At 41.2% G+C, this 20,894-nt stretch overlaps 1 protein-coding gene across 1 annotated transcript in view; it reads right to left on the bottom strand.

Annotated features, from left to right (window-relative positions):
- Positions 1-13,914: 13,914 nt before the first annotated feature.
- TECTA (tectorin alpha) overlaps positions 13,915-20,894 on the bottom strand; it is a 114,727-nt gene continuing 107,747 nt past the window's right edge. Inside the window, exons 22-23 of the mRNA XM_059676794.1 lie at positions 15,217-15,333; positions 13,915-14,689 (exon numbers count right to left, since the gene is read on the bottom strand). Of these exons, the coding sequence (XP_059532777.1) occupies positions 14,589-14,689; positions 15,217-15,333 (218 nt within the window). The 3' untranslated portion in view covers positions 13,915-14,588. The remainder of the gene's footprint in view (positions 14,690-15,216; positions 15,334-20,894) is intronic.

Below are 20,894 nucleotides of genomic sequence, written 5' to 3'. Positions count from 1 at the left end.
GCGCCCCCCGCCGCCAGCCCGCTCCGTGCACTCCGCACCTCAGAATTTGACTTCAGCACTGCGCCTCCTCTGAGTGTCCGTGTGCGTTTCTCTTTCCTCCTAGTTGTAGGACTTCCACTCAGCCAGCGTTCCTGTGGTTCTGGGTGATGTCGCTTCCGTTTTTTGGTTTCACTTTTGAAGTAGTTGTTCAAAGCAGCAAACTCCGGTGTTAACCTATGCCGCCATCTTGGTTCTCTCGATATTTATTTTTTAAATAAAAATTAAAACTATAAATAGGCAGGGTACAGAGGATTTTTAGGGCAATAAAACTATCCTGGGTGAGACAATAAAGGGACACAAATCTTCATACATTTGTCAAAACCCATAGAATGTACAGCACCAGGAGTGGACTCTACTATGAACTGTGGACTCAGGGTGATGATGTCAATGTAGGCGTATTGATTGTAACAAATGTACTCCCTCGTGTGGGTGTCAACAGTGGGGGAAGTTGTGCTTGTGTGTGGGCAAAGGGTATGTGGAAACTGTAACTTTTGATCAATTTTGCTGTGAACATAAAACTGCTCTAAAATATAAAGTATTTAAAAAAAATAAATTGGATAATACCACTCTCCTACAGACAATCTTGTAGTGGTTTACTGTTACCATGAAATAAAATACAGATGCCTTCTCATGGCTGTAAGGCCCTGCCTACCTCTCTAGCCCTCGCTCATGCCAGCCTAGAAAATGCCACCCACACGTGCTCTTTCTCATCCCGCCAACGCACCACTCTCAAGTCTTAGAGTTTTGTCCTTGCTCTGGACTCTGTCTGAAGTGCCTCTCCTGAAGCTTGGTTCCTCTTTTCCCTCAATGTCAGCTGAAATGTGTCATCTCAGAAGGCCTGCTTGACCTTGTTTTAAATGTGTGCTCCCTTCCTTTTTTTCATGATACCTATATGTTTCCTTCATAAGACTTTCCTCCATTGGGAAGTGCACCTGTTTGTTTACCTGCTTACTGTTGCTCTGCCCCACCTACCTGTACATTCTATAAGGGCAGGAACTATATCTGTTTGTATTTACCGCTGTGGACCTGGTACAAGGCAGCCAATCAGGTAATAGGTGAGTAAATGAATGAAGTGCATCTGGCTAGCAAGTGGTGAAACTGGATTCAAAGTGAGCATCTGGCTAGCATCTGTGTCCTGATTTATGATGCTATGAGCAAAACTGCTCCATTTCCAATGGAATGTCAGTGAAATTAATTGTAGTATAAAAACATAAAATTGTTTTAGAATTTGATAGTCCATATGCTAACACTCCAATGACAACAGAGTACTTGATCAGCCTGTGTCCTCACACACACGGGGCTGGGCAACATGGAGCAGACTGTTCTTGGAAACTTGTTTGCAAGATCTTTTGCAATGATTCTTTCAACTCTATAAAATACTCTGTGAAATCAAATCAAATGATTTTGGACAAGTTTCTTAACTTTTTTGGGTCATTGTTTCTTCATCTACAAAAAGAAGGAAATAACTATTTTATAGGATTCTTAAGGGGGACTAAGAGAAATAATAGATGAAAAGCCCCTATCACAGACAAGTGCACAATAACTGTGACTTAAACTCTAGTCTTTAGGGTTAACTCCTTAGGGATCCCTTTTACACTATTTCTGAATGGTTCACATGAGCTGGATTGATCCACCAAGTCACCAAAGACTAATGACACAGGGAGGGGATGGGTGGGCACTTGCTCTGCAAAGGAAACTTAGAAACCCATAGGAGGTCCTGAAATGACTCTGAGAAGGGGCTCACCCCTTCTGCAATGATTCTTTCAACTCACTATTCTATGCCAGCAAATTAAACAGTAGCTGACTCAGAGGCCACGCAAACAGAAGCACACAGCAGGGCACATTTGTTTCCTTATCAAACAAATTTGCCAAGTTCTTCATGGAGCCGTGCGTCTTCTGTGCTTTATTTTTTATCTATAGACTCAGAGATATGTCCCTAATGTCATGCAGATGTTGCTTATATGAGAGTTTATTTCAGCAACAAATTAAATCATCACAAACAGAGCTTCCTGTTAGACCAGAGTTATTGCTGGGGAGATTTAATGCCTATGGAAGCAGGTCACACTCTGCTGGGGAAAAGATAATATACCAACGGCATACTTCAGAGATCTAGAACGAACTCTCCAAAAATTCATCTGGAATAAAAAAAGACCCCGAATAGCTGCAGCAATCCTGAAAAAGAACAAAGTAAGTGGGATCTCAATACCAGATATCAAGCTGTATTACAAAGCCACTGTTCTCAAAACTGCCTGGTACTGGCACAAGAACAGGGATATAGATCAATGGAATAGAATAGAGAGCCCAGAAATCGGCCCGAACCAATATGCTCAATTAATATTTGACAAAGGAGGCAAGAACATACAATGGAGCCAAGATAGTCTCTTCAATATATGGTGCTGGGAAAATTGGACAGATATATGCAAGAAAATGAAACTAGACCACCAACTTACACCATACACAAAAATAAACTCAAAATGGATAAAGGACTTAAATGTACGACAGGAAACCATAAAAATTCTAGAAGAATCCAAAGGCAACAAAATCTCAGACATATGCCGAAGCAATTTCTTCACTGATACAGCTCCTAGGGCACTTGAAACTAAAGAGAAAATGAACAAATGGGACTACATCAAAATAAAAAGCTTCTGCACAGCAAAAGAAACCATAAACAAAACAATGAGAAAACCCACTGTGTGGGAAAACATATTTGCCAATGTCATATCTGATAAGGGCCTAATCTCCAAAATTTATAGGGAACTCATACAACTTAACAAAAGGAAGATAAACAATCCAATCAAAAAATGGGCAAAGGACCTAAATAGACACCTTTCAAAAGAGGACATTCAGAAAGCCAAGAGACATATGAAAACATGCTCAAAGTCACTAATCATCCGAGAGATGCAAATCAAAACAACAATGAGGTACCATCTCACACCTGTCAGACTGGCTATCATCAACAAATCAACAAACGACAAGTGCTGGAGAGGATGTGGAGAAAAAGGAACACCCATGCACTGCTGGTGGGAATGCAGACTGGTGCAGCCACTATGGAAGACAGTATGGAGTTTCCTCAAAAAACTACAAAGGGAACTCCCATTTGACCCTGTGATCCCAGTTCTAGGAATATATCCCAAGAAACCAGAAACACCAATCAGAAAGGATATATGCACCCCTATGTTCATAGCAGCACAATTCACCATAGCTAAGATCTGGAAACAGCCTAAGTGCCCATCAGTAGATGAATGGATTAGAAAACGGTGGTACATCTACATGGTGGAATACTATGCTGCTCTAAAAAGGAAGGAACTCTTACCATTTGCAACAGCATGGATGGAACTGGAGAGCATTATGCTAAGTGAAATAAGCCAGTCAATGAATTAAAAATACCACATGATCTCACTCATTCATAGATAATAGAGACCATTATAAACTTTTGAACAATAATAGATACAGAGGCAGAGCTGCCTCAAACAGATTGTCAAACTGCAGCGGGAAGGCCGGGGAGGGTTGGGGGGCAGGAGGAAGGGGGGTAAGAGATCAACTAAAGGACTTGTATGCATGCATATAAGCATAACCAATGGACATAAGACACTGGGGGATAGGAGAGGCTAGGGGACTGTCTAGGGCGGGGGGAAAAATGGACACATATGTAATACCCTTTGTAATACTTTAAGCAATAAATAAAAAACATCAGATTATTTCTTAACATTTCAAAGAGTTTCTTAATTTTTTTCCCAACACGTTAGAAAAATAAGTGTTAAGGACACAATTTGCATGGGATGCCAAGAGCTGGTATTTTCCTGGAAAGATGCTTACTGTGTGTGTAAAAACCCCACACTGTTCTCCAGAAAATGTCCTTGGCATTTGTGTGTTCTCTAAAGCTATATTCTGGTAATGTTCTGCATCTAAGCTTTCAAGGAGGGGGAGAAATAATATTTTTATTTATTTTTATTTATTTATTTATTTATTTATTTTTAAATTAAATCTTTATTGTTCAGATTATTACACTTGTTCCTCTTTTTCCCCCCCATAACTCCCCTCCTCCCAGCTCCCGCCCCACCCTCCGCCCTCACTCCCCACCCACTGTCCTCATCCATAGGTGCACGATTTTTGTCCAGTCTCTTCCCACATCTCCCACACCCCTTTCCCACCCAAGAATAGTCAGTCCATTCCCTTTCTATGCCCCTGATTCTATTATGATCACCAGATTATTTATTCACTTGATTCTTAGATTCACTTGTTGATAGATGCATATTTGTTGTTCATAATTTGTATCTTTACCTTTTTTTCTTCTTCCTCTTCTTAAAGGATACCTTTCAGCATTTCATATAATACTGGTTTGGTGGTGATGAACTCCTTTAGCTTTTCCTTATCTGTGAAGCTGTTTATCTGACCTTCCGTTCTGAATGATAGCTTTGCTGGATAAAGTAATCTTGGTTGTAGGTTCTTGGTATTCATCACTTTGAATATTTCTTGCCATTCCCTTCTGGCCTGCAAAGTTTCTGTTGAGAAATCAGCTGACAGTCGTATGGGTATTCCCTTGTAGGTAACTGGGTTTCTTTCTCTTGCTGCTTTTAAGATTCTCTCTTTGTCTTTTGCTCTTGGCATTTTAATGATGATGTGTCTTGGTGTGGTCCTCTTTGGATTCCTTTTGTTTGGGGTTCTCTGGGCTTCCTGGACCTGTAGGTCTATTTCTTTCACCAGGTGGGGGAAGTTTTCTGTCATTATTTCTTTAAATAGGTTTTCAATATCTTGCTCTCTCTCATCTTCTGGCACCCCTATAATTCTGATGTTGGTATGCTTGAAGCTGTCCCAGAGGCTCCTTACACTATCTTCGTATTTTCGGATTCTTTTTTCATTTTGCTTTTCCAGTTGGGTGTTTTTTGCTTCTTCGCATTTCGAATCTTTGACTTGATTCTTGCGACCCTCTGGTCTGCTGTTGGGTGTCTGTATAATATTCTTTATTTCAGTCAGTGTATGCTTAATTTCTAGTTGGTTCTTTATCACAACATCGAGGGTCTCATTAGATTTCTTGAGGCTCTCACTACATTTATCGGTGGTCTCACCAGTCTTTTCGAGGGCCTTACTAAGTTTATCGGCAGCTTCTAGACAGTTCTTAAGAGACCTTAAAAGTGTGGTTCTGAACTCAATATCCTCCATTGACAGTTTTGTCCTGTTTCTTTGTCTCCGCATTTTTTATGCTTTCTTGGTACACCCCCTAGTGGTCTTTGTGTGCAGTCTTGTTGCCTTTAAGCCTTGATTGATGTCAGCAATACCGGGGGTGATTTGACCTCCGGGCTAACTGGCTATGAGAGTCCGCTGTGTCTGCAGTGGGAGGGCTTCTGTGCTGGATCTCTAGGGCGGTGCTAATCTAGCCTTTGCCTGAGGCTATCCGGCAAATAGCTCTGCTCAGGGCTTGGGCAGGGTGGGTCCCCGGGGATCTACAGGGCAGGTGGAGAGAGCAGTTATGGCTGCTCTCAGTTCCTTCCCCAGGGGCTCTGCCTCTCAGAGTCCCAGCAACCGCTGCAAACCTCGGAGAGAAAGCTGCTTTCGAGTTCTGACCGAAGCCAGACAGTCCCGCTTCTCCTGTTTGAGTCTTGGTCCCCAGAGACTCACCCAGATCTGGAGCTCAGAGTCTGAAACTCCCTCCCGATTGAAAACAACCACCGCGCCTTCTGCCGCCAGCCCGCTCCGCACGCGCACTCCGCACCTGAGTATTTCACTTCAGCGCTGCGCCTCCTCTGAGTCTGCGTATGATATTCTCTTTCCTCCTAGTTGTAGAAATTCCACTCAGCCAGCCTTCCTGTGGTTCTGGATGATGTCCATTCTGTCCTTTAGTTATATCTCTGAGGTGGTTGTTCGAGGGCAGCAATCTCCGGCGTTAACCTATGCCACCATCTTGGTTTCTCTGTAGTTTCACTTTTGAAGTAGTTGTTCAAGGCAGCAAACTCCGGCGTTAACCTATGCCGCCATCTTGGTTCTCTCAGAAATAATATTTTTAAAAGGATTTTAAAATTTAATTTTAGAGAGAGGAAGGGAGAGAAACATCAGCGTGGGATTGAGCCCGTAACCGGGTGTGTGCTCTGACCGAGTATCAAGCCAGCAGCCTTTCAGTGTGTGGGATGACGCCCAACCACACCAGCAGGAGAGAGAAATCCTATTTTGATTGGTGTGGTTTAATATTCCTTTGGATTCCATGCAAAAATAAAAAAGGACCCTAGAGGGTGCTGTTAGAGTTTCCTTTTCACTGGGTGGTACTGCAGCTAGCAGTGCATAAGCCCTAACAATGCCATCCTGTTCTGACCAGGACCAAATTGCAGTGAAACCAGGTGTGGAAATAGGTTCCAGGAGAGAGGCGGGTGTTCGGGATGGGCGATGCCTAAACAATTCTGAATTAGTGAGAAAGTCGTTATCAGCCCAAGCCTGCATGAGCATCATCTTTGATAATTAATTCCTTTAGTTGAAAAATTTTTTTATTCTACTTCAGTTGTCAAACAGCTAGGATGTTAGACAATGTGAAACAGTTGGTGATCTCAAGTTCTGCCTTTGGGATTTTGAGTAGAGCACATTCCTCCTTCTAAAAATAATTTAAGAAAACAATTATAGAATTCCCAATTGTCAGAAATACAAGGTGTCGCTTCTTTTGCTGTCAGACAAACACCAAGTTAATGAGATTCCACAGCAACTTCCTTTATAACTTTTTCTAAGCATATGCTCTCCCTCCCTTCCTTGAGGTGAGGCCACATTTTTTAAGTGTTCTGGGGTTATGTAAATACAAACTGTCCTGTGGTTTACATTTGTATAGTGTCATTTTAAAACACAAGAATGTTTTAAAAGAAGCGTGATGTTCTCATAGTAGAGAGAGCAAAGTTAAGGTTTTTGTGACACACTGAACAATTTGTTTTAGGCCGAGAGCTAATAGAGGAATGAGGATCACCCCCTGGCTCTGCCTTGCAGGTCGTCAGCGAAGGGGGCTCCTTGTTTCTAGCGCTATAGATGCATTCCTCCCTAACACAGAGGATTCACTTACTCAGAGACAGTGTGGAGCTGGCCTGTAGATGTCCAGCTATCCTCCCTCCCAGACGCAGGGGAGGTCACACTTCTCCTTTCTCTAAAAGTTAGTGACAGCGATGTGACTTGCTCTGGCCAATGAAACGGGAACAGAAGTGATGTGTCTCTTGTGGGGTGTGGCTCCCTACACTGCCTCCCTTGCCAAGATGAACCCCAAAGCTGTGTGCTGGGGCAGCACCAGAACACAAGGAAGCGTCTTGGCTGTGCGGGATAGTGTGGGCAGGACAGGTTCAGCGCTCTGACTGTTTCGTAACCCCCTGTGAAGCCATCTGGATCAGGGCTCTTGTTTGCTGGGAGTTTTTTTATTTTTATTTTTATTTTTTATTGCTTCATTTTCATCAGTTGTTGTTGGTCTATTCAGGTTTTCTGATTCCTCCTGAGTGAACTTTGGAAGATTGTATGTTTCCAGGAAGTTGTCCGTTTCGCCCAGGTGCCCTCCTCCCCCCCTCCCCTTTTTTTTTTTTACAATGCTTTGTATTTCTGTGGTGTCAGTTGTTACTTCACCTCTAGCATTTCTGACTTTATTTATTTGGGTCCTCTCTCTTTGTTTCTTGATGAGTCTGGCTAAAGGTTCATCAATCTTGTTTATCTTTTCAAAGAACCAATTTTTGGTTTCATTGATCTTTTGTATTATTTTCTTTTAGTCTCTATGTCATTTATTTCCAATATGATCTTTACTATTTCCTTCCTTCTACTTCCTCTGGGATTTTCTTGTTGTCTCTGTCTAATTCTTTAAGTTGTAAGGTTATGTGGATTATTGTTGATTTTTCTTGTTTTTTTGAGGTATGCCTGTAATGCTATGAATTTCCCTCTCAGGACTGCTTTCACTGTGTGCCAGAGATTTTGGGTTATGTGTTTATTTCAATTAATTTCTGATTAAGTTTTTTTTATTTCTGTCTTGATCTCATTGGTAACCCATTCATTGTTTAATAACATGCTATTTAACCTCCATGTGTTTGAATGTTTTTGAGTGTTTTACTGTAGTTGATTTCTAATTCCATGCCATTATTATCTGAGAAGATGCTTGATATGATTTCAATCTTCTTGAACTTGTAGAGAGTTGTTGTGTGTCTTAACATGTGGTCTGTCTTTGAGAATGACCCATGTGCACTTGAGGAGAATGTATATTCTGCAGCTTTGGGGTGAAATGTTTTGTAAATGTTAATTAAGTTTCAAGAAAGACCTAGTGTTTGTCAGACTGTGGAGAAAGGAAGCAGGTGTGCACTGTTGGTGGGAATGTAACTGGGAATAGCCACTGTGAAAGCCAGTGTGTAGGTTCCTCAGGAAATTGAAAATAGAGTTACCATCTGACCCAGCAATTCCACTTCTGGGTATTTTTCCAAAGGAAATGAAAACACTAACTCAAAACAAATATCTGCACTCAGATGTTCATTGTAGCTTTATTTATCTATGTATGTAATTACATTTATTGGGGTGACATTGGTTAATAAGGCTATTTAGGTTCCAAGCGTACAGTTCTCTCATTCATGCTCTGCATATGGCAGGTGTGCCCCCCCCACCCCGTCCCTTCATCTTCCATCATCATGTATTTGCCTCCCTTTCCTGTCACTATCTCCCCACCCTCCACTGTCTGGCACCACCATCCTGTTGTCTGTCTGTGTCTATCAGTTTCGGTTTTACATCCCACATTGAGTGAAATCATGCAGTTTTTAGCTTTTTCTGACTGTCATGTTTCACTTAGCATGCTGTCCTCAAGGTCCATCCATGTTGTTGCAAGTGCAGTATTTCATCTCTCCCATGGCTGAGAGCATCCGTAGGTGGATGCACTGTCCCTTCTTTATCCAGCCCTCTGTTCAAGGGCGCCTGGGTTGCTTCCATGTCTTTGCCACAGGAAGAACGCTGCAGTGAACACAGGGGGGAATCAGTCTTTTCAAATGAACGATTTCAAGTTTCTCTGGTCGAAATGCAGAAGATGGATTGCTGGGTCATATGGTAACTCTATTTTTATTTATTTATTTATTTTTAAAATAAATCTTTATTGTTCAGATTATTACAGTTGTTCCTCTTTCCCCCCCCCCATAGCTCCCCTCCACCCAGTTCCCACCCCATCCCATGCTCTTTACCTCTCCCCCCTCACTGTCCTTGTCCATAGGTGTATGATTATTGTCCAGTCTCTTCCCACACCCCCTACACCCTCTTCCCCCTGAGAATTGTCAGTCCACTTCCTTTCTATGCCCCTGATTCTATTATATTCACCAGTTTATTCTGTTCATCAGATTTTTTATCACTTGATTTTTAGATTCACTTGTTGATAGATATGTATTTGTTGTCACCAAAACAGATGATTTGATATAATCTAGGAATTACATAATCTGAACTGAGAACTGTCATGAAGGAAGAAAACTCCTAATATTTAGAAAGTATCTTGACAAGAGGTTCCCCCACCCTCACCCCTCCTTGGAAATAGGAGAGAAGATAAATGATAGTTTGTGGTATAGTGTAGAATTGTCACTAAATTGTCACTTGTGTACTGCTAGTTAATGAGGGAGATTTGAATATTCAGATTACCTCAGGATCTTCTCTTTCATCAAGGTAGGTATTTTAGGTGAAGACAGGGAGTTTTCTATCAGCCAAGGATGTGGATTTCCCTTCATTGTATCTCATTTTTGCTCCATACCTCTCTCTGGCAGTGCTCACTGTGCTGTTTCCCAGAGTTCTAAGAGAGTCCAGAGATGGCTCTTAGCAAGTGCTGCTGCCTGAATTGTTATTGAACACTCCTGCCTTATACTTCCTGCCAGCTGAAGAGATGGAGATAGGGAGGGGGGTGTTGTTGAGGAATAAACAAGATTGAGCCTTCTGGCTCCTGCCTGTTCCCTTGCCTGTGGTTTGATTGATAGGTTGTTAAGTTAGGGATGGAAGGGGAAGTAGGAAGGAGGGAGGGTGCCTGTCTGAATGTTCCAGGCTTAGTGCTTGCATTGCCACTCTGACAGGCAAGAAAAAAAGAATTTACAAACCACAGAAGGCAGTGATCTATCTGTGTTGACTCCTGCAGACAGAGTCAGGCTTAAACCAGGAGTTTAAGTGAGACTTTTTTTTCAAGTCATATAAGGTAAACAATAGGCTCTAGTGGCTAAAGGATCTAGAACAGCGGTTCTCAACCTGTGGGTCGCGACCCCTTTGGAGGTCGAACGACCCTTTCACAGGGGTCACCTAAGACCACCCTGCATATCAGATATTTACATTACGATTCATAACAGTAGCAACATTACAGTTATGAAGTAGCAACGAAAATAATTTTATGGTTGGGTCACAACATGAGGAACTGTATTTAAAAGGCCAGAAGGTTGAGAACCACTGATCTAAAAGTTTGCAACTAGAAGCTCCTCTCACCTCTTTAGCTGCTGCTTCTGCTGCTGTCAGAATGCTGCATGTATTTACCACTTCCCCCATTACTTTAGGATACAAAGAAAATGTAAAGTATGCTCTTAGCTATTTTGCCTTCTGATCTTGCTTGCTATCATATTCTTTGTTCTAAGAACATTTTCCTTTGCCCTTGGTTTTGTTTTCTTGCCCTGGCTTATGCCTTCTAGCTCAATTCTGTCTTGTTGCAATCCCTCATTGCCTAACCAAGGTCAGGTATCTTTTATTCCTTCTGATACACCTTCCTCCTTCTCTAGTTCTTTCTCAGTTAGTGATGGCATAGCAGTCAGCTTTGTTTCCTGAAGCAAATGCCCTAAAGCATTTTTCTTCATTGAAAATATTTAAAAATTTATATTTATGTGGGACAGAGATGTATTCTCTAACTACAATGGAGCCTGAGCTTAATTTATTTTTTTCTTTAGCAGCTCTGCTTTCCATTTGGGTGTTGTAATTCAAGGAGGGCCCAGGGAAAGATTATCTTGTCCAACCTCCTCATTTTATAGAGGAGGAAACTAAGACCAGGGAGGTCATGTGAGGCTCTCCTAGATAGTCAGTGGCAAAGCCAGACATAGAAACCAGGTCTTTTGTTGCCATATTCTTTTTTTTTTTTTAATCTTTATTGTTCAGATTATTACAGATGTTCCTCTCCCCCCCCCCATAGCTCCCCTCCATCCGGTTCCCACCCCACCCCAGGCCCTCGCCCCCCCCCCGCCACTGTCCTCGTCCATAGATGTAAGATCTTTGTCCAATCTCTTCCCACACCCCACACACCCCCTTCTCCCTGAGAATTGTCAGTCCGCTCCCTTTCCATGCCCCTGATTCTATTACATTCACCAGTTTATTCTGTTCATCAGATTTTTTATTCATTTGATTTTTAGATTCACTTGATAGATATGTATTTATTGTCACTTGATTGTTCATAATTTTTTATCTTTACCTTTTTCTTCTTCTTCCTCTTCTTAAAGAATACCCTTTAGCATTTCATATAATATTGATGAACTCCTTTAGCTTTTTCTTGTCTGTGAAGCTCTTTATCTGACCTTCAATTCTAAATGATAGCTTTGCTGGGTAGAGTAATCTTGGTTGTAGGTCTTTGCTATTCATCACTTTGAATATTTCTTGCCACTCCCTTCTGGCCTGCATAGTTTCTGTTGAGAAATCAGCTGACAATCTTATGGGTACTCCCTTGTAGGTAACTAACTGTTTTTCTCTTGCTGCTTTTAAGATTCTCTCTTTGTCTTTTGCTCTTGGCATTTTAATGATGATGTGTCTTGGTGTGGTCCTCTTTGGATTCCTCTTGTTTGGGGTTCTCTGCGCTTCCTGGACTTGTAAGTCTATTTCTTTCACCAGGTAGGGGAAGTTTTCTGTAATTATTTCTTCAAATAGGTTTTCAATATCTTGCTCTCTCTCTTCTTCTGGCAACCCCATAATTCAGATGTTGGTACACTTGAAGTTGTCCCAGAGGCTCCTTACACTATCTTCTTATTTTTGCATTCTTTTTTCTTTTCCAGTTGGGTGTTGTTTGCTTTTTCATATTTCATATCTTTGAGTTGATTCTTGGAATCCTCTAGTCTGCTGTTGGATCTCTGTATATTATTCTTTATTTCAGGTAGTGTATTCTTGATTTCTAATTGGTCCTTTTTCATATCCTCGAGGGTCTCACTAAATTTCTCAGAGGTTTCTAGAAGATTCTTGAGTAACCTTATAACCGTGGTTTTGAACTCTATATCCAGTAGTTTGCTTTTCTCCATTTCTTTCATTTGTGACATGTTTCTTTGTCTCTGCATTTTGGCTGCTTCCCTGTGTTGATAGAGTGGCTTTGTGTGATAGGTGTCCTATAGGCCCCAGTGGCTCAGCCTCCCCAATTACCTGAGGTGGACACACTTGGTGCACCCCTTTGTGGGCTGTGTGAACAATAGTGTTGTAGTTTAGCCTTGATTGTTGTTGGTATCACTGGGAGGAATTGACAACCAGGCCAATTTGCTGTGAGGACCAGCTGTGTCTACAATAGGAGAACTGCTGTGCTGGAGACACCCTTATGGGGCAGGACTTGCTTCAGTGGGGCTTTGGGAGCTCACTGAGTCTGCCCCTTGAGTGTCGCTTATGGATGTGAAGAGTTGTAATCTGGTATGGTCTCACACTGACCACAGGGTACACTGGCTCTTGGATATCCAAGGAGGTGCAAAGTCAGCCACTGCCTGATGCCACCCAGAAGGAGCTACAGAGAGATCTGCAGATTCCCCCTCTTTGTTTGGGGTTTGGAAGTGCCCAGATGAGGCCCAGCTGTGAAGCAATGCAAGCTGCTGTTGAGCCTTAGGCCTTCTTTGGAAGCTTTGGTGCTCTTTGACCCAGCTGCAGTTTGTTAGGTTGTAGATAGCATAGGAACAGGCCATTCCTATGCAAAAGCCTCTGCTCACAGCTTGGGTGGGGTTATAAATTGGGGTCTCAGGGAATCATCAGGGTGGAGCAAACTGCAATGGCTGCCAGTCAGCCCTGCCTCAGAGAGATCCCTGGGTCTCTGTGTCTGGCGGCCCTGTGCAGGAACAGTGATCACTGCAAGCACCTCTGCGAGAAAGCCACCCTCGTGTTCCAGCCGATGCCGGACAGTCCAGTTTCTCCCCGAGTCTGGATCTCCAGAGTCTTGCCCCCCAGAACTGGAGTTCAGAGCAATCGTGAGCTTGTGTCTCCCTCCCGATCGGAAAAGACAACAATGCACCCAGTTGCCAGCCCGTTTCTGTGCACGCTTCCGTACCTCCGCACTTCCTCACCTTCACACCTCCTACCAGTCTCAAAGCACTTTTCTCTTTCCTTCTAGTTGTAGAACTTCCACTCAGCCAGCCTTCCCGTGGTTCTGGATGGTATCCATTTGTCGTTTAGTTGTAGTTTTGATGTGGCTGTGTAAGGCAGCAAGTACAGGTGTGTACCTATGCCACCATCTTGCCTCCTCCTCAACTCTATTTTTATTTTTTCGAGGAACCTCCATACTGTTTCTCAATAAAATACAAGGCAGCTGGTGCAGACTCAGGCCGCACCCCCTGCTTTCACCAGGGACGGGCCGTGTGCCCCTGTGTGCGAGGGGCAGGACCGGCACCCACACCCACACTCAAGGACACTCAGGATTTCCTCTCAGCTTTTTCCAGACTTCAGGAAAACCAAGTTACCATTAGCTTAAATCCAAAACAACTTCAAACTAAGCCCGGAGCGGGCTTACCTTGTACTGCTTACAAAGAGGCTGCCGCCTGCCTCCTGAGCGATTCCTTACAGCCCGCAGTGCTGTGTGAGCGCTACAGGCAGGTGCACGGAGGCAGTGATGCTCGGGCCACGCAGACCTGGCCGTGGCTGCTGCTTCTGCCTCCTTTTAAAATCACAGCTTGCTATTTATGCACAGGCTCAACATCGGTAAGAATGATTTCAGCCACCAAGTAACGAGAATACTGAACACAAAGTTTATTTAAGCATAAAACACATTAAAAAATTATTTGGTTGATTTATAAAAAGAGAAGGAATTGGGTCTGAGGGAATGGAAGTGGGTAGGGCTCCCAAGGTCTGCAAACAACATACCAGTGACCAGGCTCATGGCGAGGTTGGAGGACACGAGGGTAGGGAAGGAGCTCGTCATACAGAAAGGAAGCAACACGCAGGTCAGAGATCAGACACTTGCAAGCTGAGGAAGAGTCTTCAGCGGGAGTCAGTCCCCCAGTCGTTGCTCCTCCACGTTGTTCCTCTTCGTGAAACCTATGATCCGGAAACAGCACGGGCTGGACAGATTCTCTGTGCAGATTCCAGCCAGACGTTTCTAACCGGAATTTTGTCCTCTATTGATTATTTGAGTGAATCAGTTTCTAGTGACAACTGTTTGAAAATTTTTACCAAGATATGTGCTTTCCACAACTGGCTTTGGAAGCCCCATTGTGTACTTTGAAAGAGGAGTTTGCAATTTCACTCATCTCCAGATCTCTGATCATTTGAGGCAGGTGGCATCCTGTTGAGATTCTGGACACTTTGAAATAGGTTTTGAGTTAAGGGCACACACCTTTTATTCTACAGGGAATTGAAAAACGTAAATTACAGTACTTCATATAGCAACCTTGAGTTAATTATGAGGTCGTGACTGATTTATACACAAAATGCCACAATGAAATCTGGGTCATGACGAGAAGCAGTGTCCAGACTTGATGCTCAGTGGAAGAATTAGAGGCTGCAAAGAGAAAGGCACATCGTGAGCCCTATAAAAATCCTGTTTGGTAAGGATCAGAGATCTTTGCAGTTCCCAACTAACTGCCAAGAACCCACTTTGTCCACGTGACCACGAAGAAGCAGAATTAACCCAATCTGCAGAGGTGCCTGCTGGCCTCAGTGGCACCAGGGGACCCTGAGCTAAGGCCACTGTAGGAAGTGGCATTTATTGAATCAAACATTCCACTCCCAACCACAGCCAGTGGACTTGGCAGCCAGATTTAAAGCCAATACTATTTTTAAAAATAATTACTTTTTAAATGATTTTAAAAATCATCATCTTTTAGTAAAAGAGCAGGGACCCAAAGGTTTAAAAAAACCAAAAAAACAAAAGGGTGCTAAAATTTCTTAGGAGTTTTTCAGATATTTCCTTCTTAAAGTCTGAATTTTTATAGGCCTGTTGCTGGCTGCTTGGCCTGTCATGACGTGCTCCTCTCAGTGGGAGGAAGTTCCTGCGCCCCAGCTGAAGCCCAGAATCGGGGTGTCTACCTCGGCAGCTCTTGCCGTCCTCTTGCAGGGTGCCCGTCACACAGCTGCACAGGGGCCCCTCCACCCGGCTGGTGCAGATCTGCTCACACCCTCCGTTGTCCTCACACCAGTCCAGCCCTGAAAGAGAGCAGTTAGTCAAGCTCATGGCAGACAGTTACCTCTTCAGCTCACTTGTCGGGGCACAGCTGGAGCAGGGGTGGGGACCTTTTTCCTGCCAAGGGCCAGCTGGATATTTATAACATCATTATCAGGCCATACAATTAAAAAAAATCTTTATGGTTGAAAGTATTACATATTCCTCTTTATTCCCCCATTGACTTCTTCTAGTCAGCCTTCGTCCCCTGCCCTAGGCCTTCACCACCCAATTTATCTGTGTCCATAGTTATGCATAGATGCATACAAGTTCTTGGGTTGATCTCTTCCCACCCACCCACCCTCCCCGCCTTCCCTTTGGGACTCCACAGTCTGTTCCATGTGTCTATGTCTCTAGATCTATTTTGTTCATTAGATTCCAGGTATGAGTGAGATCATGTGATACTTGTCTTTCTCTGACTGGCTTATTTCACTTAGCATGATACTCTCCAGGTCCCTCCATGCTGTCTCAAAGGGTAAGAGATTCTTTTTTTACTGCTGCATAGTATTCCATGGTATAAATGTACCATAGCTTTTTTATACACTCGTCTACTGATGGGCACTTGGGCTGTTTCCAGATCTTAGCTATTGTAAATTGTGCTGCTATGAACATAGGGGTGCGTATTATTCTTTCTCATTGGTGTTTCAGGTTTCTTAGGATATATTCCTAGAAGTGGGATCACTGGGTCAAATGGCAGTTCCATTTTTAATTTTTTTGAGGAAATTCCATACTGTTTTCCATAGTGGCTGCACCAGTCAGCAGTATACTAGCGTTCCCTTTTCTCCACATCCTCGCCAAGACTTGTTGTTGTTAATTTGTTGACGATAGCCATTCTGACAGGTGTGAGGCAATACCTCATTGTCATTTTAATTTGCATCTCTCCGATGATTAGTGACTTTGAGCATGTTTTCATACATCGCCGGCCTTTTTTTAAATCTCCACTTTGGAAAAGAGTCTGTTCAGGTCCTTACCCACGTTTTAATTGGATTGTTTGTCTTCTTTTTGTGAAGCTGTATGCGTTCCTTATATATTTTGGATATTATTTCTTTATCAGATGTATCATTGCCAAATATGTTCTCCCATGCGTGGGCTCTCTTGTCATTTTGTTGATGGTTTCTTTTCCTGTGCAAAAGGTTTTTGTTTTTTTAACCATATTTTGATCTAGTCTCATTTATTTTCTCCTTAGTTTCCTTTGCCCGAGGAGATGTATCCATAAACATATTGCTATGAGAGATGTCTGAGATTTTGTTGCCTATAGTTTCTTCTAGGATTTTTATGGTTTTATGACTTACATTTAAGTCTTTTATCCATCTTGAGTTTATTCATTTTTTTTGCATGTACCTGTTCAATTTTCCCAACACCATTTATTGAAGAGATTATCTTGACTCCATTATATGCACTTATCTAATTTGTCAAATATTAACTGACGTAAACTTGGGTCGATTTCTGGGGTCTCTGTTCTGTTCCATCAAACTATATGCCTGTTCTTGTGCTATTAACAGGCTGTTTTGAGTATAACTTGATATCTGGTATTGTGATTCTTCCAACTTTGTTCTTCTTTCTCAAGATTGCTGTGGCTACGTGGGGTCTTTTTTAGTTCCATATAAATTTTTGTCTTGTTTGTTCTAGATCTTTTTAATATGCCGTTGGTATTTTAATAGGGATTGCACTGAATCCGTAGGTTGCTTTGGGTAATACAGACATTTTAATGATGTTAATTCTACCAATCCATAAACATGGTATATTCTTCTACTTGTTTATATCTTCCTCTATCTCTTTTTTCAACATCCTGTAGTTTTCCAAGTACAAGTCTTTTATCTCCTTTATTAAAGGATATTTTAAGATACTTTATTCCTAAGTATCTTAATTTTTTTGTTGCAATGTTAAATGGGATTGTTTATTTAGTTTCTCTTTATGAGAATTCATTATTGGTGTATAAAAATGCCATCGATATCTGGATGTTAATTTTGTATCCTGCTACATTGCCAAATTCATTTATTAAATCTAGTAGTTGTTTGTTGGAGTCTTTAGAGTTGTCTATTTACAATATCATGCGATCTGCAAATAATGAGAGTTTTACTTCCTCCTTTCCCATTTGGATGCTTTTTATTTCTTCCTGTTTGATCACTGTGGCTATCCAGTGAAGTCAGCAGGGTGTTATAGTCCCTTACAATGACTGTATTGCTGTTGATCTCTTTTTAAAAGTTCTCTAGATTTTTAAAAAATATATTTAGGTGCTCCTATATTGGGTGGATACAACTTCCAGTGTTGTGTTGAATAAGAGGAGTGAAAGTGGTCTCTTTCTTGGTGTGCTAGACTTTTGGGTTGATGGCAGGAGATGCGCTCCCCATTACCCACGTGGCTTATGGCCATATGGGCCTCCACACGTGGACCAATAGACTTTAATTAGCTGGGGTGCTGAACCACTCTGGCAGTAACGTGGAAAGGAAGCTCTGGACAGTGGCCTGCTCCTGGAACCCCAGCTGCACCTTTTCCTGGACTGGCTTCTCTAAAAAAAAACACTTCAATTCTACTAAAAAAAATGGGCCAAGAAGGAGATCAGGCAAAGAGTGGTGAAAGTGGACATCCTTGTCTTGTTCCTGTTCTTAGGAGAGATGGTTTTAGTTTTGGCCCATTAAGTATGATGGTGGCTGTAGATTTGTCATATATGGCCTTTCTCATGTTGAGATATGCTACCTCTATTCCTACTTTGCTGAGAGTTTTTATCAAAAATGGGTGTTGGATTTTGTCAAATTCTTTTTCTGTGTCAGTTGATATGATCATGTGAATTCTGTCTTTCAATTTGTGTATTTGATGAATCACGTTTATTGTTTTGTGAATACAGTTCCAGCCTTGTATCCCTGGAACTAATCCCACTTGGTCATGGTGTATGATCATTTTAATATACTTTTGGATTCAATTTGCTAATATTTTGTTGAGGAGTTTAGCATCTATGTTTATCAGGGATATTAGCCTATAATTCTCTTTCTTTGTAGTGTCTTTATCTGGTCTAAAATTCAGGATGATGCTGGCCTCATAAAAAGAGGTTAGAAGTGTTCCTTCCTTTTGGATGTTTTGGAGTAGTTTGATGAATATAAGTGTTAGTTCTCATTTGAATTTTTTGTAAAGCTCCCCTGTGAAGCCATCTGGACTAGGGCTTTTTAAAAAAAATTTAATTATTTTTATTTTTTTTATTGCTTCAATGTAATCAGTTGTTATGGGCCTTTTCGGGTTTTCTGATTCTTCCTGATTTAGTTTTGGGATTTTGTATTTTTCTAGGAATTTGACCATTTCATCCACATTGTCCAGCTTTTTGGCATATAGCTGTAAATAGTATTTTCTTACAATTTGTATTTCTGTGGTGTCGCTTATTACTTCACTCTTTTTGTTTCTGATTTTATTTATTTGGGTCCTCTCTCTTTGTTTCTTGATGAGTCTGGCTAATGTCCACCAATCTTGTTTATCTTTTCAAAGAGCCAGCTCTTGGTTTCATTGATATTTTTGTATTTTTTTTAGTCTCTATGTCATTTATTTCTGCTCTAATCTTTATTATTTTGCTTCTTCTACTTACTCTGGGTTTTTCTTGTTGTTCTCTTTCTAATTCTTTAAGCTGTAGAGTTAAATAGTTTATTATTAATTTTTCTTATTTTTTGAGGTAGGCCTGTAGTGCTATGAACTTCCTTCTCAGGACTGCTTTTGCTGTTTCCCAGAGATTTTTGGTTGCTGTGTGTTTATTTTCATTTGTTTCCAGGAAGTTTTTTCTTTCTCTCTTGATCTCGTTGGTAACCCATTCATTGTTTAATAACATGCTATTTAGCCTCCATATGTTTGAATGTTTCTAAGTGTTTTTACTGTAGTTGATTTCTAATTTCATTCCACTGTGGTCTGAGAAGATGTTTGATATGATTTTAATCTTCTTGAACTTGTAGAGACTCATTTTGTGTCCTAACATGTGGTCTATCTTTGAGAGTGACCCATGTGCATTTGAGAATGTATATTCTGAAGCTTTGGGGTGTAATGTTCTATAAATGTCAATTAAATCTATCTGATCTAGTATATCATTTAGACTCTGTTTCCTTGTTAATTTTTTGTCAGGAAGATCTATCCAGTGAAGTCAGCAGGGCGTTATAGTCCCTTACAATGACTGTATTGCTGTTGATCTCTAGATTTTTAAAAAATATATTTAGGCACTCCTATATTGGGTGGATATATGTTTACTAGGGTTCTATCCTCTTGTTGGATTGATCCCTTTAGTATTATGTAGTGACTTTATTTTGTCTCGTGTGATGGCTTTCATTTTGAAGTCTATTTTATCATATATGAGTATTGCTATCCCACCTTTTATTTTGTTTCCATTTCCATGGAAATTTTTTTTCCATCCCTTCCATCCTGTATGAGTCTTTTGTTCTGAGATGGGTCTCTTGTAGACAGCATATAATTGGGTCATATTTTTATATACATTCAGCTACTCTGTGTCTTTTGATTAGAGCATTCAATCCATTTACATTTAAGGTTATTATTGATAGGTACTTACTTATAGCCATTTTCATTCTTTATGCCTATCTCTCTCTCTCTCTCTCTCTCTCTCTCTCTCTCTCTCTCTCTCTCTCTCCCATTACAGAAGTCCTTTTAGCATTTCTTACATTGCTAATTTGGTGGTGATAACTCCTTTAGCCTTTTTTTTTTTTTAATGGTCTGGGAAGCTCTTTATTTCACTGTCTATTTTGAATGATAACCTTTCTGGATATAGTAATCTTGGTTTCAGATCCTTGCTTTTCATTACCTTGAATACTTCATGCCATTCCCTCTGGCATGTAGAATTTCTGCTGAGAAATTAGCTGACATCCTATGGGCGCTCCTTTGTAGGTAACAAATTGCTTTTCTCTTGCTGCCTTTAAGAGTCACTCTTTGTCTTTAGTTTTTGGCATTTTAATTATGATGTGTCTGGGTGTGGGACTGTTTGCGTTCTTGCATGGGACTCTCTGTGCCTCCTGAACTTTTGTGACATTTCCCTTTACCAAGTTAGGGAAGTTTTTTGCCATTCTTTCTTCAAACATGTTCTCTATGCCTTGCTCATTTCTTCCCCCGCTGGCACTCCCATGATGCGAATATTGTTATGTTTCATGTTGTCCCACAGCTCCCTTAAGCTTTGCTCATGTATTTTAATTGTTTTGTTTGTTTGTTTGCTTCTCTGAGTGATTTTCTTCTATCTTGTCTTCTAATTCACTGATTTATCCTTGGCTTCCCTTAATCTGTTGTATATTCCTTCCAATTTGTTCTTTATTAGTTCTATGTCAATCTTTATTCCCAACTGATCTTTTTTCATAGTTATTATATCATTTCTCATGCTGTTGAGTTTCCTTGCCATCATTATTCTGAACTCTATATCTGATAAATTTCTTCTCTCCATTTCATTTAGCTCTTTTTCCAGAGAATTCTCTTGTTTTTTCACTTGGGGCTTGATTTTTTATCTCCCCATTTTGGCTGCCTGTTTGGGTTTGTGTCTATGTATTAGATAGATCTGCTTCTACTCCCAATATCTAGT

This window comes from Myotis daubentonii, chromosome 19 (assembly GCF_963259705.1).
Source record: "Myotis daubentonii chromosome 19, mMyoDau2.1, whole genome shotgun sequence".
Taxonomy (NCBI): Eukaryota; Metazoa; Chordata; class Mammalia; order Chiroptera; family Vespertilionidae; genus Myotis; species Myotis daubentonii.
The sequence above is the reverse complement of the archived record's forward strand: the minus strand, read 5'-3'. Positions and strand labels throughout refer to the sequence as shown.